The sequence below is a fragment of the Aspergillus ambiguus genome (genome assembly GCF_047715705.1).
Source record: "Aspergillus ambiguus strain CBS 117.58 unplaced genomic scaffold BDV59scaffold_25, whole genome shotgun sequence".
Classification (NCBI taxonomy): domain Eukaryota; kingdom Fungi; phylum Ascomycota; class Eurotiomycetes; order Eurotiales; family Aspergillaceae; genus Aspergillus; species Aspergillus ambiguus.
Window position 1 is genome coordinate 76297 of NW_027395538.1, and position 14199 is coordinate 90495.

Genomic DNA, 14199 nt, shown 5'->3' on the forward strand with positions numbered 1-14199 from the left:
TGAAGTGAGGTGAAGTGAGGTGAAGTGAGGTGAAGTGAGGTGAAGTGAGGTGAGGTGAGGTGAGGTGAAGTAGGGCAACCTTAGTCAAGTTCTAGAACAGACAGCCCATCAAAATGAACGTCCTGTTCAGCTTGTAGCAACTAGCCAACACTGGAAAATCAGCTTCAATGACCCAGATAGAAAGATTGATTATGCGTACTGCCTTTTTAGACTTACTTAGCTTTTAGTGTAAGATATCGATTCCAGTATAAATACAGGTGCTGGCTTCTAATATTGGTGGTAACAGGTACACTCTACATATGCCACTGAGCCCAGAATTCCATCTGCACGCAATAAGCACTCCTTGCATTTCTTAACCGTACCAATACCCCTTGGACGATGGACTGCCTCGCCAGCCTTGTTCCGCTTCGAATTAGGCAATGGATATGGTCAGTTTCAGGCGGCATCCGCAAGCAAGAGGTCAGCAACATGTATGCTCCATATCTTGTATGCTGTACTGAATCTAGACAGTTCATAATATTCGCGGATGCAGAAAGGGGTGTTGATGACCTGGTGGTAACATTCTGCTGCAACCGATTCTACAACCGCTGCCCGTGGAGCGAGTACAAATCGATTGGACCAGAAGCGACGGCAGCAGTAGTCAATGCTGGATGGAGTTGCAGCGAATTGGATCAGATATCGGAAACTATGCGCGAAGGGGGCTTTGATGAACGAGAATTGGATCGACTGCGAAGGAAGGCAAGAAACAAGCGTCGCCGCATTTCCTACCGTAATCCCTCTGATCCGCAGAGTGTTTTTGAATGAGCCGAGGCGTAGCTTAGAAGAAACTATTGGTTGTAGCGCACCTGCAATATGCATTAACTCGAAGCTGTTGACTGCACACAGGGGAGCGTTCAGGGATGTCGCTCCTGCTGTAGTAGTGTCGTTGAGAGACAAACAACCGGGTTGCTTGCACGAGTCGACGTACTTTGTAGCATATGATAGGGGTAAAGATAACCCTGCCCAGCACAGCAGCAGCTCATATGAGCTGCTAAGTATATAATTGTCCTGATTTCTCATGGAATCGTCCAAAAGTGATCCGCTGTCTTTATCTGTTCGAACAACACATCATGGCTAGCTTTCAAAGGAAAGAAGAGACCCTCAAGATGATTATCCGGAACTCAACTATTCGCTTTATTTGTCCTCCATGTTTCAAAAGCTTTCCTCGAGCCGACACTCTGTTCCGTCACTTCCGTGACCGAGGAGATGATATGCATGCGGGATTGCATAAGGGAAAGTCCGAAAAACAATCCGACATGGAAGAATTCCTCCCCTACTATCAACGGTCCGTCAAGACATCCGTGGCTTCCGAGGACATTCCTTCAGCCCCAGACTGTTTCGCGGTTGACTTTATAGTCGAACAATACCATTCCTTCCAGCACACAATGGCTAGCTCGCAAAGGAGGGTAGAGACTCTCAAAAGAATTATTCAAGTCTCGTCTATTCACTTCGTCTGTCCCATATGCCTCAAAGGCTTTTCCCGATCCGACCTTCTATACCGCCACTTCCGTAAGCAGGAAGACAATACGCATGCAGGGCTTGCGAAGAGAACTTCCAAGAAACAATCCGAGGTGGAAGAATTCCTTATCTGCTACCGACAGTCTCTTAATACATCCGTGGCTGTCGAAGGCATCCCTCTAGACTCTCATTGTTTTAATGTCGACTTTGTGGTCGAACATTACACCGGAATTCAGTACTGAGTATGACCGACCACGATTGTCCATCAAACAGGCAAGGTGTATTGTGCCAACCGAAAGGTCAGTATATTATGAAAGGTTTTAGGGCTTTTATCTTTGCTGACGACTGTCTTCTTTGTAGCCTGCTAAACGGCTTCTCGAAACCTGATAATGGCCCTCATCGTGAGCGGGAGGAGTATAACTTGGTTTCACTGGATGAGGAGCTAGGATGCCGAACAAAGACTTACAGACTTGCTTGCCTTTCCTTTTGAACGCACCTTTGGCTGTCGTTGAAAATCCCGTCGAAAATCACCCGAGTAGGAAAATTCGGTGTAATGTAGATTGAGTTGACATAGTTTGTTCTGTACCACTGTCATCCTGTCCCGTTCATTGGTAGAAAAGTGTTCGGGCCGAAGCGTCCCGAGGCTTCATTGGGCTTGGACAGGCGGGGAGATCTGATCTTATCATTCATCAACCATCCTGATATCATATGTCCTTGCTTTTCTCCAACATGTCTGAGCTGGAAAGACAGTACCACACTCTTTCAATAAAGTATAATACTCTTCTAAGAATTGTGCAAAATTCCCCGATCGATCTTGTTTGCCCCCAATGCCTTCGCGGGTTCCCTCGCTCGGATGTCCTGTATGCGCATTTCCGAAAAGAGAAAGATCTGGTCCATCATGGGCTCAATCAAAGAAAGACCGACTTTCCAAATTTCCTAGCTTGCTATAATTTAGCTCTTGGGGCATCGATACGACCTGAAGAGCTCCCTATGGGTCAGCACTGTTTCAAGTGGCAGTACGTGCTTGAGCATCACCGCGCGGAATCGCCGACATCCACTGACGAAGATATCGAACTAGAACCTAGTAATGCGTCCCTGATTTGAAACATTGAGGCTGATGCACTAATACATTACATTAAAGGCCGACTACATTCACCATCCAAACATTTCGGCTTATGTGGGATCGCTTCTGGTCATCAACTGAACTACACCGCCCCTGTCTACTCGGACAAGGAGCCGCGAGGCGTGCAGTGCAGTGGCACTGAAGAGGGAATTGGGCTATGCGCTTTTACAGCGCTTGGCAATCGTACACCTCATCTGCAAATTCTTGATAACGAGGAAGTGGAAGCAAGAATCCGCGCGCTGATCCCCCAGATGGAAAGTTGGTTAAATGGCGCGCTGCCCATCCCAGGCAAGGTTGACAGCCAGGTAGATGATTCAGGCGTTGTCTTTCCTACCACAGAGATTGATATTCCCCTTATTCCAGTGCGGGATCTGTTATACAAAGGTGTAAGTCCGGTATGTCCACCGTGGTGTGTCCCCAAACTGACCGTACGCACCACGAAGATTGGAACGTTCACGCTCCTTCGCACCCATAAAGAAACTACTACTCCACATAACTTTTCCCGGGGAATATACACAGTCCTACAGGTGGATAGAGAGGGTAAAATTGGCCGAAAAGAAACTGCATCAGCCAAGTCCATCTGGGTTGGTCGCCAGACTGCCTTGTCGGCGGGCCTCATCCTTTTGATAACTTGTCCACCTGGAACGGTTATTACGGAAGCATCCGAGTAATTAAGACAACTGTTCCCGGCCACAAACCTTTCCCGCGTTACTGACTATAAAGACATCCCACGGTTACCTGTCGTGCGGCTTATGTCGCGTAGCTAATATATGACGAGGAGATCTGCGGTTTCGCTTAGAGAATAGGTTAAATACGAAAGACGAAATGGGGGTAGAGGCAATAGGGGAATTGTAACTGTCACGGATGTCAAGGCTTTGGACTGTCGTTGGAGAGATGAGAATGTGCTTGATTGGATGACTTATGCTTGCCAGAGACACAGTGCAATAAAGGGAGCATCGTATCCTTCCCTAACAAGATAAGCCAAGAGAACACCTAAATCCTTTCCTAAGAAGATAAACAAGAATTCTGAACTTTGTTGTGAAAGCCTCCAACGATGTTTCCTGGCCTGAGGACTTGGTATACCTGTCCCATAGAATCTTGCGCAGTTCCTCGTCGTTTCTCGAGAAACCAAAATGCAGCAGAAGAGACGGAGGAGGCAGGAGTGTCTTCGACAGGTTGTATAGCGAAGCGTCGAAATGCCAAGTAACCAAAGACAAGATAAGGAGGGCGTCGTCGGTGAGTTCATCCAAGAAATAATTGGCGTAGTGCTCGGATATTCGGTGGCTATCAAGTCGGACTATGTCGGTTTTGCGGAAACCGTCTGTCAGAAGATCACGAAATACGTCCACAAGCGATTGGGCTTCAGGATTTAGGAATTCCATGGTATCGCCGAACTCCAAACAAATCTCGATGAGACATCGTGCCTGTACGCCCCGCAAGGCTGGCTGGGCGGCAGCGCGAAGAATGGAGCGGTGTAATGGAATCGGGAGCTGCCTCAGTTAGCGTCATAGAAAGCTTGGGTACAGACGTCGAACCAACCTTGGCCGTTGAACGCATTTCGTCCAGTCCTCGGGTTGCAATGAAAATGTGTTAAGAGAACAATATATCCGCCCTAGTTTTGGGAGTAGCAGAGGCTATTTATGGACGCAGCATCTTGCCGAGTTTGGGGAACTTCTTTCCCTTCCCTATAGCTCAGGGGTTAAAATGGCAAATATTCGCGGGGGAGTACTGTATTCTTCCATAACATACCGAACTCTGAACCTGCATGCCGGTGTCTCACTAGGTCTCCACTTCCAACATATTTTGGTGTACTGAAATATACGGATCGACCAAATGGAGACCAGATGCAGAGCGGGGTACGCAGCCACCTGCAGTCTCCCTGCTGCTGATAGCGAGCGATTCTGTGCGCAGGCGGCGTTAGCAAGGCCCTCGTTTCGATGGACGGATGAATGAGATGACCATTCAGCTCTGGCCCAGAGTGCGCTCAGAGCCAGACACCACCAGCATTGATTGGACCTAGCAGTATTTGGTTGACGCGACTTCCTGCCTAGCCATTGCGTCGTGAAACAACCTCGTAGAGCTCCTACCACGCTTATATCAGTGCGTGTTTCCCCGGGCCCGTTCCACACCAACGAGCACGCAGAAGGCCAGTTCGTGCTGTCTCCTAGAACGCTTTCCCTTTCACCATGGCGACCAGCACTCTGGAGTTTGCTTCCGCATGCGAACCTGAAGTCCCAATTGACTGTATCGAAATATGCAAAACCTCAACAATGGAAACTGTTCGCACCGAACCACACGAAGGCTTTGCCGGCAACGTGAGGTTCGTAATGTGCGAGAATCACTGGACTATCGTCTTTAAGTACGGTAGAGAGGAAGTTACAGCGACAAAGCACAGGGGATATGACTTGAAATGGCGCCAGAACACCATATTCGTACCCCCTATCCCGCCCTCTGTGATTCTGAAGTTCGACACCCAACCTTATTGCCCATCTATGAGCGACATCGCCTGGAGAATATGTGCCAGCGAATACCCACACACAAAGGAACTCGACTGTATTCAATTTGTGTGAGTCTGATCAGATGAGCTGAAATGCTAGTGCTGATTCTCGCAGGTACAACTTCGTCATGACACATGTGAATGAAGGCCATATCCAAGGCCCGGTGGATGATATGATAAAGTATCTTTGTAGGTGTTTTCAGTGCAACGTTTAGTTACCCTCTCTGAACATGCCCAGCGGAATGATGTTGTTCCTATTGCCTCGCCTGCCAGATAGGAGACGTTTTATGGAATCCTGTCATACCACAGATCGCGAGAGTGTCAATATACTTTGGAGAGTGAGGTTCTGCTTGTCTGCTTGATTTGAAGCTGGACATGTAGCTAGCGTTGACATATCCTTTCCACGTCCAATGTATGGCGTATGGTAATCCAATGGACAGTCGTAGAGGTCAGCGTACATTTGCACCTTGGAAAGTCGTCTATATTTTTTGAACGTAACAATATACACACGCGTCAAATCGAGAAAAGGTACATAGTGCGTGGGCGTACCAGAAAGCCACCAGATGTCTCAGGCGAACGAAGGCGGGATGTATCAGCCCGATTGCGTCCTGAGGGGGGCCAATGTAGGCGCATAAACCCTGTAGGGGAAGGCACCTGCTGATCCGCTACACCAGCTTTCGGCTTGAAGTACTCGTTCCTTCCGAGCTCCACTTCCAACATATTTTGGTGTGTGGTAACGGCATCAGCCTGCCCGCCCGTCGAATAAGGCACCAGCGATTCCCTGCAGTATAAGTCCTTGCGTTGGTTCTAGGCCACCAAAGCATTGAACGAATTTGTCACGGGGCCAGTAATCGAGGCTGCGGGCGAGGGACTGACGCCACTGGTCCAATGCGAGCCACGCACAGGATGGTGCGAAATGCATTCCGTTTAAGGCGAAGCGAATCGGACTAATGGAAGAACCGCACAAGGAGAACGCAGCTGAGAGTGCCTTGTCGGAGCTGGAATAATTCTGGGACAAGATTAGTGACGTTTTCTTAGCTCACTGCCGCGCTCTATAAGAACGATATTTGCCACCCATCAGGCTAGGGACCTTCAATTACTCCAAGAACCCTTTGTCTGTCAAAAATGAGTTCACCTAGCATGCTGCTGGCTGAAGCGCTGCTCGAATCGTTCATCCCCGGTTATAGATTTTTGGCCCAATTTGTCTCTTTTTATTTCAGCATTGATATTTCGTCGTATCTGCTCATTGCAGTGTCGTTGTTTGCATTCTGGACGTACGCAGCTGAAACTCTCTGGGGCCGCATACGATCGTTCCTTCACGTCATTGCAACGACAGCTGAGATTCGGTACCACGATGGCCTATACAAGGACGCCATGCGTTGGATTTCTACCCAGCACGATCTCGTCCAGGTGTGGCAGGTCGTTGTCGGCACGAAAATGAACTTCTCCACGCATTGGAACGATGAAGATTAGGAGGAATATCTCTCTGAAGAAGGTCGAGCAGAATTTGAGAAGGACCCGCAAGTGTTCTGGATCAAGAAACAATACCTCGACAAGCTTGGAACAGTTCGATACCCACCCACCCCCCCTTCCAAGGTGCCTCTGCGCTTCCATTTCTTCAAGTTTGAGCAATGCTGGATAGTCCTGTATCGTCACCCATTCAATTCTCTCAACAGCCCTTGGGCTGCTAGTACGGAGAACTTACATTTTCATGCCGCGCCTTGGAACAGATGCGTCCTTACAAGACTCGTTTCAGCCATGCAGAAAACCTCTTCCGACCAGGATAGCTATCGCGTCACCATCAACAAAGGCCTCAGGTTAGGGTACGAGTTCCAGTGGATGCGCGTCTCATCGAAGAAGCCTCGGGCATTGTCGACCATTGTCCTTGACCACAAACAAAGGAATGTGTTATCAAAGATATTTAGGACTACCTCGAAGCCCGTACCCGTTCCTGGTATATCAAGATCGTTCCCTTCCGTATCGACGGGGTTACCTTTTCCATGGCCCGCCGGGGACAGGTAAATCAAGCCTGTGTCTTGGGATTGCCAGCTTGGTCCATTTGAATATTTTCACGGTCAGCCTTCGCGCCAATGGATTGGATGGGAATGGCCTTACACTCCTATTCCAATCTCTTCCTAAGCGGTGTATCGTTCTTTTCGAGGATGTGGACCAGGCTGGCCTGCCAAGACGCGCTACCGACAACACTGGGCGAGAGGCACGGGAGGATACACACGGTCACAATCATAACAACCAACAGGATGGGGTTATAGAATCTGAGGATGACAAAGAAACCCCCAACGGGATCTCTTTGTCTACCTTTCGTAACCTTATCGATGGCGTATCCGCACAGGAAGGTTGTATCTTGATCATGACTACCAACGCCATTCAGCAGCTAGATAACGCTCTCCTACGCCCAGGGCGCGTTGACATGGATGTACAGCTTGGCCGTGCGGATTGTTTGTTTGGCGGTTCAAGAAACACTTCTCACGTTCTTCATGCAACCTGCCGACGCTCACGTCCTTTTAGAAGCGGTAAACAGTGTGTTTCGCTGGTTAGGCAAGCCGCAGGCGCCTTTCGATATCGATTGCGAAGCAGATCTTTCGATATTCCAGATCGCAGATTCACCAGCAGAGTACGCGTTTCGCGGCCGAGTCTACAGTATCAGGGTCAGCGCTGTGATCTTCTCTTGGCCCGGAACGGGCAACGACAGAACAGATGAATCGGTTGAGCCCCGGGTCCTTCTTCTCGAACGCGCTTCAAACGACAGTAAGTCTGGATATTGGGACAGTGGCCCAGGTGGGTGCGTTGAAATCAGAAGATGCAGCCCTACAAGAGGCCATAAAGCGTGAGGTGGTGGGAGAGACTGGCCTCCACTTATCCAAGATTGTTCACGCTCTTTCGGTCAGACATTGGAGCCGATCCAAACACAGTGAGCAGCGAGAATGGGTCGGGTTTTCCTACATCATTGAAGTCTCCGAGTCTGAGGAGCGGAAAGTCTCTGCCGGCTTCGGACATGTCTCTAGGCGAGCGAGCCAAGTGGGAAAGATTGAGTTGAATCCCATAGAACATGAAAACTTCGTATGGGCAACGGAGGCTGAGGTTCGGACTGGTAAATAAAGGTTTTATGGGAACCATCTCGGATACCCTTCTTGAGGCATTTTCGGTGGAGAGGAAGTTGAGCAGTAGATTTCCATAGGTCACACCCAGAAGAAGAAACGGAATGTGTCCACAGACTGAACTGTGGATGATGCATACTGCCCCAAATTTTAGATCCTTAAACGTTTATCGAATCAGGTCGCTTACCCTTACCAGCACCCATCTTGACCATAGTAAGCTCTATTCGTTCAAGGATGGCATCTATTATAAAGCGACCAGGAATCTTGGTGTCATTTTTTGAACATCCTGTAAGCAGACCTAGTTGTAACTCCCACTCTGGGTCTGTGGATGCTGGCTTGGACTCGAATGTACCTGGAGGCACCAGGTCTCCTAAGTCCAGTAACGGGTTGGTGAAGTGCAAGGCATGGAAAGCTAGGTCCGACGCCAGAAGGACAACCCCAGAATGCTTTAAGCTAGAAGAATGTTGAGTGAGGGAATAACACCACAGCTTTCTGGCCTTGATGGGCACATGGAGACGTCTTTATAGACCATGCACCACGATGCCAAGCGGCGCTGAGGCGCTTTACCCGATTAGGAACACCATACCGGCTCCACTAACTCATCCCCGCAGACTATGGAGGGACTATTCCTGTCAATGATAGGCTTATACGTATAAAGTGTCATGTAGTGGTCCCGCATAGGGAGTTGTCATGCCCAGGTGATGCGGTATTAGTGCCTCAGACCATCTTTAGATTGCGATACTTGCGAGACAAAGTACTTTGGCTAGGAAGACCTGCGTAGGTGGCGCGAGGTACATAGCTCTCGTTTAGCCGACGCTTATAGCAAACAGGTAGGTTACTCCAAGTTTCTGACTATCTGGATCGCTATGCGTACCCCAAATCTATTAGAGAACTATTTCTCGAGGTGAAGCTTAGCGCTGAGTTCGTCTAGGCTGAGTATGGCCATCGCCAATAGGCGTAATCCATTGATTGGCTCGTGAGATCCACTGTCTGAGGAAGTGAGTCAATCTATCACGGAGTTCTGTGGCGCCAACAGCGCCAGTATCCAGGATACCGAACGGTGCGGTCCCTGCGGTGCTGTGATTGTACCATGGTGTTTATATCGTGTCGTCGGATCACATGGACTGGTTTTCTCCCAGAGCCTTAGGCGCCAGCAAATATGTGACAGCCATTGTTAGAGAATAGGACGATGAATTTTTGTAAATTGTCTCCAGGTGATGCGGTACTACTGTACCGCCTCAGAACTCTCCGTTAACCGTGGATTGAAACCATCCAGGAACCTCAGTCATAAAGATCGTTCCAAAACATGATATCCTGAAGCTGATCTTCGCTCAGGGAGGCATTAACAAAGTGCTCCCTTTGAGGAGTCCGAATCCTTCGATGAACTTCGCCAGCCGTCTTCCAACCAAAGAATCCAGCCATCTCCCAATTGATAAGCCCCACAATTATTGGAGGCACAATAAGGAAGTATCTGAAGAATCAATACCTCGCCAGAAGTATATCTCCGGTCCTCCGGGAATTATTCCTGTCTAAGAATGCACCTTATTTCTGAACGCTGCGGTTGCGCATTGGCCTCGTCTGCGATGAGGATACCATAATAGCCTATCAGGAGCCAAGGCCGCGGCCTCCATTAGTCATCTTAAATTCACGTGATCTGGACACACCACGGTATCTGACCCTAGTGAGAATCTTCCCTTTCCTTTCACTGCACCAATATTTACTCGTTCACCCTTGGTCCTCCTCAAGCATATCAGACGACGATATTTCTCCCTTATTTCTGCCGTCCATGAGATTGAAACCCTACAAGTGGTCGGCGTATTTAGCGGCGATAGTACCATGTCAGTGATCCAGAAGACAAGTGAATCGACATATATTTTCCTGGATATCAAAGACAACACGCTGGATGACATTGACAAGTTTTCACATTTGGATATTCCACTCGATTTTGCTTCTAATCCTCCGCGCTGCGGGCTCGGGGCTCTCGAGAGACTTCCTCTTGAACTCATACACCTGGCGCTTATCCAGCTTGACATGCAGTCGCTGACAGTTTTCCGACGCGTCAACAAAAGAGCAAGGCTGGTAACTAACTCAATTCCACAATATAGACGTATCCTCGTTCACGCACCAGCATCGATTCGCGGGAGCCTCAACATAGAATCGGCACGATTCTTTTCATGCCAGGACCTGTACGAGAAACTATGTACAGCTGAGTGCGATAGTTGTGGCGACTTCGGCGGGTATCTGTATTTGGTCACGTGTCGTCGCGTTTGTTTTCTATGTTTTACTGAGACGATTGACTATCTTCCCTTGCTACGGAAGGATGTAATACGCAAATTCGGACTTGATTCCAAACAAATAGCGGGTCTACCTCACATGAAAAGCTTCCCCGGCCGTTATTCGCCTCGAGGAGTCAAATGCCGACGACGAGAAACCTTGTTCGACTATTCCGCTGCACGACAAGCTGGAATAGCCGTTCACGGGACAGTTGAATCTATGGAGGAATACGCGTCAGGAATGGTATCCAAGAGACTGGAGAACTACAATTCAAAATTATCTCTTCGCAGGACAGATGGAACGCACCTACGGCCTCCCAGATATGAAGATTCCTTTGACGGACACTGTTCTAATCCCAGGCGCTTCATGGCCATTATACGTGCTCCGTTCATGAACGAACGAATGGTATCTCCTGAATGGGGTCTTCATTGCATTGCTTGCAAACCTCATCATTATTGTCGACCGATCCATTGGCGACGCAAGTATACGATAAATGGGTTCCAGGACCACGTTCGAGAATGTGGGGAAATAATAGACGAGAAACACGTTCCCTAAACAAGTTAGGAAACGGTGAGGTATAAAGTATTTTTGAATAGTTGGCATGTATGTAAAGGGATAGTGAATAGTGGTTACTATCAAATCAGAATCTGAAGATTGGCCTTCTCCCTGTCATTCATCTTGCTCGCCCAGAAGTTCCCTATCGGTGCATTTCGTCTTTGCCAGGCTTCACCATATGTCGTGCACACATGTGCACCGAAGGATCCAATGGCTCCCACTTCACAGGAGAGCATTTCACATTCGTGCCCTGTCGTTCCTCACACTGTTTGAATTCCTCGGTCTTTCTACACCCACATGTGTACATACGGTAATATTGCGTACACATATCGGTCAACTAATTCTCAATTAATAGAACATTAAAATTTCTTTAGGTGCTATGAGCTTACCGTCGTCGGCTATGATGTTTGTGTCTTCGATGGCTTGGTATTGCTTGGGCTTATATCTGGGATGGTCAGCAGATGTTTGTAGCCTAAATTTTATCAGTGTCGAGTCGTGCAACCTCACCCTTGCGTATATATTGTCGTAGGGAAAAACAGAGGGCATGGCCTGCGGGGAGGGTTAGACGATCGAATTGCTCCTTATATGTCATTCCCTCGAAGAAAAAGTACGAATTGCCGTACACCTTAAGGTTTGGACCGAAACAAGAGGGCGCCTCTTGCTTCCAATAGACATTTGTAGATACATGCACGGATGCAATGATTTATATTTGGCTTTCCCCCACTTTTGACAGATCCGAATTTGATAGAGCCAATACGACCATTCGTGGAACCGCTGATTTTGTCATGGATGAGGTCTTTGCCATTTTCGCGCCAGCTTGTTTCAGGTTTGAATTTTATCAGCCAATCATGCATTGATCCTTGCGGGATCAGCAAAATGTTTTGCTGCTCGGTTATGTACCACCAACACATAAATAGCACAAAGGGTGCGAATAGGATATCATATCCATCAAAAGCTGCTACACTTAGTTTTCCGTCCTGACCCAAATCTCTTTGTCTTGAAATGATTAATCAGCCAAGAATCGACTTACTCCAGGCTGAGGCCGACGAGAACGACCAAAGCTTTCTCCGCATTTTGGTTGACGGTCGGACTATCAAATACATTACTGTGGAACCTAGCATCTACAGCACCGAAGATATGTGTTTCGGTCCTTCACTAGCCTCCATCTTGCCTGACCTACCCTCCGGAGACTGGAACGATGGTTTGATTGCTAGAGACGTCAAAGACGGTCAACCGCGTTTTGCATCCGTTGACCTGACCCAGTTCCCTGGTGTTCGAAATACCTGGCATGGAACTTATGTCGACTACTTAGAGCTTTCCATTGGACGGAAATTACGTACGGGAATTTACGAAGCCAAATGTCCATTCTTCGACAATATTGTCGTCGCCAAATTCGCCCGTTTCCCCTGGGAGATTCAATACATCGAGAACGAAACTACAGCATATCAATGGATATCCGGCCATAATATCGGGCCCCAGTTCCTTGGTCACTTGACTGAAAATGGTCGAGTGATTGGATTTTTGATGGAATACATACCCGATGCACGGCACGCTGCTGCTCAGGATGTTAAGGCCTGCAGGGAGGTCTTGTCCCGCCTGCATGGACTAGGGATTCGACACGGAGATACAAATCGTTTTAATTTCCTTATCCGCGATTCGAATGCCACGTTGATCGATTTTGACACTGCTCAAAAATGTGACGATCCGGAGGTGCTTTTACAGGAGCTACAAGATTTGACCACATGCCTGGAGGATCTCTCAACCAGAGGTGGCGGAGGTCTTCTCTGAGAGGCGCATGCTGGTATGTACCGCGGCGGTCATTACCGAGAGAATGTAGATAACTCTACCTGCATTAATCCATCTTATTTTGAGTGTCAAAAACATAATTGAAAATTGACAGGAATTATTGTTGAGGGAGAAACTCATCCTCATAAGCGCGCACTTCCCGGAAGGGGGAAATGCTCGAAAGGGAGCGATGATCCAACGCAATCCTGCCAAGTGGGGTAGTCCTTGAATAACCTATTTCTCCCTGTCAATACAATCTTATCTTCCAGATTCAGGCTGCCATTCCGGCCAACTTGCGTCTTGTGGCAGATCCAACTTTTTCTCCATCGATAACTCTGACCACCATCTCTCACTGCGACTAGCCCGCTGAATGCTATTTGTTACTAGTTCAAATGCATGAGTCATCGCGTAGAGAATACTGTAGCAGGATGAGGATAATACTTTTTTTTTCTAAGTGATGCGGTACTAGCACCTCAGAATGTTACTTTAGAACAGACTATTGAAAGCAGTAGAATAAATGATTGGGATCTCGTCTCGGAATACTTGTCCTTTCCTCCGTCGCCGCTCCTCCAGTGAGGTATCGGAAACTTCTTGGCCTTTCGGAGTCTCGGACAATCATTGGCAAATAAGCGCTGCGGAATGTGGGGAACCGCAGATAACCCCGATTGGACCGCAACCCATTCGCGTATGCAGTACGAGGGTTGAACAAATATCGAGGTACGTTCTTTCAGGAGGGACATCCCGCAGGAGCTAGTAGAATTCGCTGACTTGGGCGCCTTGGATTCCGAAAAGCACATACTGGGCGATCCATGGTTCATGCACAGTAAATAACCTCATTGTGAAGAGCGAACTATGTAGTCTAAGGAATGAGGAGTCGGTGATATATACTACGCCCCGGTTTTCCTCTTTAATCTCGATCCAACGACGGATCCAAGGATGGACAATACTTGGCTTGAGGTATAATGTCGTCCAATGTCTCCTCGATGGGCCGAGGATAGCATGTCGCCTAACGATGTAAGTCCTGAGACGTGGAAAATCTAACAGGCCTTACCAGATTGGATAATGCATCTAACATTTCTTTCCGTGATGATGAATTTAAGATATATATTTGTCCAGTTCTGTGAATTCGAACCGCCAGGAGGACGTCAGCTTCGCATTCAAGGCTAAATTCTGCGGCCTTTTTGAAGAGTCCCTTCTTACGCCTGTGGCGTTGCTGCGTCTTTGCTCTGGCACTGTCCGAGTGACGTTTTTTAATGAACGAGGGCCTATTAGACATCGCGTGATTTCCAGGTAGATGGGACACATTGAATCCTCAACCCAGGACGCATCTATCCCCATTATATATTTTAAGC

At 48.2% G+C, this 14199-nt stretch overlaps 11 protein-coding genes across 11 annotated transcripts; 8 read left to right on the plus strand and 3 right to left on the minus strand.

The window, feature by feature from the left end:
• Positions 1-378: 378 nt before the first annotated feature.
• Positions 379-899, plus strand: BDV59DRAFT_209022 (uncharacterized protein; the record flags this gene model as incomplete). The annotated part of the gene is made up of 2 exons (XM_073695313.1): positions 379-459; positions 511-899. 2 exons carry the CDS (start codon positions 379-381, stop codon positions 802-804), a joined length of 375 nt encoding a protein of 124 aa, XP_073546108.1. The 3' UTR covers positions 805-899.
• Positions 900-962: 63 nt separating this feature from the next.
• BDV59DRAFT_67572 (uncharacterized protein) lies at positions 963-1972 on the plus strand. The gene has a single exon (XM_073696895.1). The coding sequence runs from the start codon at positions 1110-1112 to the stop codon at positions 1737-1739; it is 630 nt and encodes a 209-aa protein (XP_073546109.1). The 5' UTR covers positions 963-1109; the 3' UTR covers positions 1740-1972.
• Positions 1973-2487: 515 nt separating this feature from the next.
• BDV59DRAFT_194320 (uncharacterized protein) lies at positions 2488-3291 on the plus strand (the record flags this gene model as incomplete). The annotated part of the gene is made up of 3 exons (XM_073692374.1): positions 2488-2581; positions 2639-3006; positions 3064-3291. 3 exons carry the CDS (start codon positions 2488-2490, stop codon positions 3289-3291), a joined length of 690 nt encoding a protein of 229 aa, XP_073546110.1.
• A 297-nt stretch (positions 3292-3588) lies between these two features.
• Positions 3589-4177, minus strand: BDV59DRAFT_194321 (uncharacterized protein; the record flags this gene model as incomplete). Its single annotated transcript, XM_073692375.1, has 2 exons — positions 3589-4110; positions 4160-4177. 2 exons carry the CDS (start codon positions 4175-4177, stop codon positions 3589-3591), a joined length of 540 nt encoding a protein of 179 aa, XP_073546111.1.
• A 228-nt stretch (positions 4178-4405) lies between these two features.
• BDV59DRAFT_182284 (uncharacterized protein) lies at positions 4406-5847 on the plus strand. The gene is made up of 2 exons (XM_073690356.1): positions 4406-4521; positions 4580-5847. The coding sequence occupies exon 2, from the start codon at positions 4807-4809 to the stop codon at positions 5188-5190; it is 384 nt and encodes a 127-aa protein (XP_073546112.1). The 5' UTR covers positions 4406-4521; positions 4580-4806; the 3' UTR covers positions 5191-5847.
• A 192-nt stretch (positions 5848-6039) lies between these two features.
• Positions 6040-6682, plus strand: BDV59DRAFT_67581 (uncharacterized protein). The gene has a single exon (XM_073696896.1). It carries the CDS (start codon positions 6243-6245, stop codon positions 6588-6590), a length of 348 nt encoding a protein of 115 aa, XP_073546113.1. The 5' UTR covers positions 6040-6242; the 3' UTR covers positions 6591-6682.
• Positions 6683-6707: 25 nt separating this feature from the next.
• On the plus strand, positions 6708-8707 carry BDV59DRAFT_182291 (P-loop containing nucleoside triphosphate hydrolase protein). The gene is made up of 3 exons (XM_073690357.1): positions 6708-7770; positions 7986-8371; positions 8421-8707. Exons 1-2 carry the CDS (start codon positions 7021-7023, stop codon positions 8232-8234), a joined length of 999 nt encoding a protein of 332 aa, XP_073546114.1. The 5' UTR covers positions 6708-7020; the 3' UTR covers positions 8235-8371; positions 8421-8707.
• A 1241-nt stretch (positions 8708-9948) lies between these two features.
• On the plus strand, positions 9949-11133 carry BDV59DRAFT_182300 (uncharacterized protein). Its single transcript, XM_073690358.1, has one exon. The coding sequence runs from the start codon at positions 10070-10072 to the stop codon at positions 11060-11062; it is 993 nt and encodes a 330-aa protein (XP_073546115.1). The 5' UTR covers positions 9949-10069; the 3' UTR covers positions 11063-11133.
• On the minus strand, positions 11134-11592 carry BDV59DRAFT_182301 (uncharacterized protein). The gene is made up of 2 exons (XM_073690359.1): positions 11452-11592; positions 11134-11396 (listed from the first exon to the last, which is right to left on the minus strand). Exon 2 carries the CDS (start codon positions 11388-11390, stop codon positions 11205-11207), a length of 186 nt encoding a protein of 61 aa, XP_073546116.1. The 5' UTR covers positions 11391-11396; positions 11452-11592; the 3' UTR covers positions 11134-11204.
• Positions 11593-11992: 400 nt separating this feature from the next.
• Positions 11993-13340, plus strand: BDV59DRAFT_182307 (alpha-galactosidase A precursor). The gene is made up of 2 exons (XM_073690360.1): positions 11993-13230; positions 13289-13340. The coding sequence occupies exon 1, from the start codon at positions 12065-12067 to the stop codon at positions 12848-12850; it is 786 nt and encodes a 261-aa protein (XP_073546117.1). The 5' UTR covers positions 11993-12064; the 3' UTR covers positions 12851-13230; positions 13289-13340.
• On the minus strand, positions 13341-14145 carry BDV59DRAFT_182310 (uncharacterized protein). The gene is made up of 2 exons (XM_073690361.1): positions 13899-14145; positions 13341-13853 (listed from the first exon to the last, which is right to left on the minus strand). The coding sequence occupies exons 1-2, from the start codon at positions 14121-14123 to the stop codon at positions 13755-13757; spliced, it is 324 nt and encodes a 107-aa protein (XP_073546118.1). The 5' UTR covers positions 14124-14145; the 3' UTR covers positions 13341-13754.
• Between the last annotated feature and the right edge of the window lie 54 nt (positions 14146-14199).

Coding starts and splice junctions, on each gene's coding strand:
- BDV59DRAFT_182291 (XM_073690357.1), top strand. CDS start 7,021: ATGTGTTATCAAAGATATTTAGGACTACCTCGAAGCCCGTACCCGTTC. Junction 7,771..7,985: donor TACGCGTTTCGCGGCCGAGT/CTACAGTATCAG, acceptor GGAGAGACTGGC/CTCCACTTATCCAAGATTGT.
- BDV59DRAFT_67572 (XM_073696895.1), top strand. CDS start 1,110: ATGGCTAGCTTTCAAAGGAAAGAAGAGACCCTCAAGATGATTATCCGG.
- BDV59DRAFT_182300 (XM_073690358.1), top strand. CDS start 10,070: ATGTCAGTGATCCAGAAGACAAGTGAATCGACATATATTTTCCTGGAT.
- BDV59DRAFT_182310 (XM_073690361.1), bottom strand. CDS start 14,123: ATGTCTAATAGGCCCTCGTTCATTAAAAAACGTCACTCGGACAGTGCC. Junction 13,854..13,898: donor TAGATGCATTATCCAATCTG/GTAAGGCCTGTT, acceptor TTACATCGTTAG/GCGACATGCTATCCTCGGCC.
- BDV59DRAFT_182284 (XM_073690356.1), top strand. CDS start 4,807: ATGGCGACCAGCACTCTGGAGTTTGCTTCCGCATGCGAACCTGAAGTC.
- BDV59DRAFT_182301 (XM_073690359.1), bottom strand. CDS start 11,390: ATGTGTACGCAATATTACCGTATGTACACATGTGGGTGTAGAAAGACC.
- BDV59DRAFT_67581 (XM_073696896.1), top strand. CDS start 6,243: ATGAGTTCACCTAGCATGCTGCTGGCTGAAGCGCTGCTCGAATCGTTC.
- BDV59DRAFT_182307 (XM_073690360.1), top strand. CDS start 12,065: ATGATTAATCAGCCAAGAATCGACTTACTCCAGGCTGAGGCCGACGAG.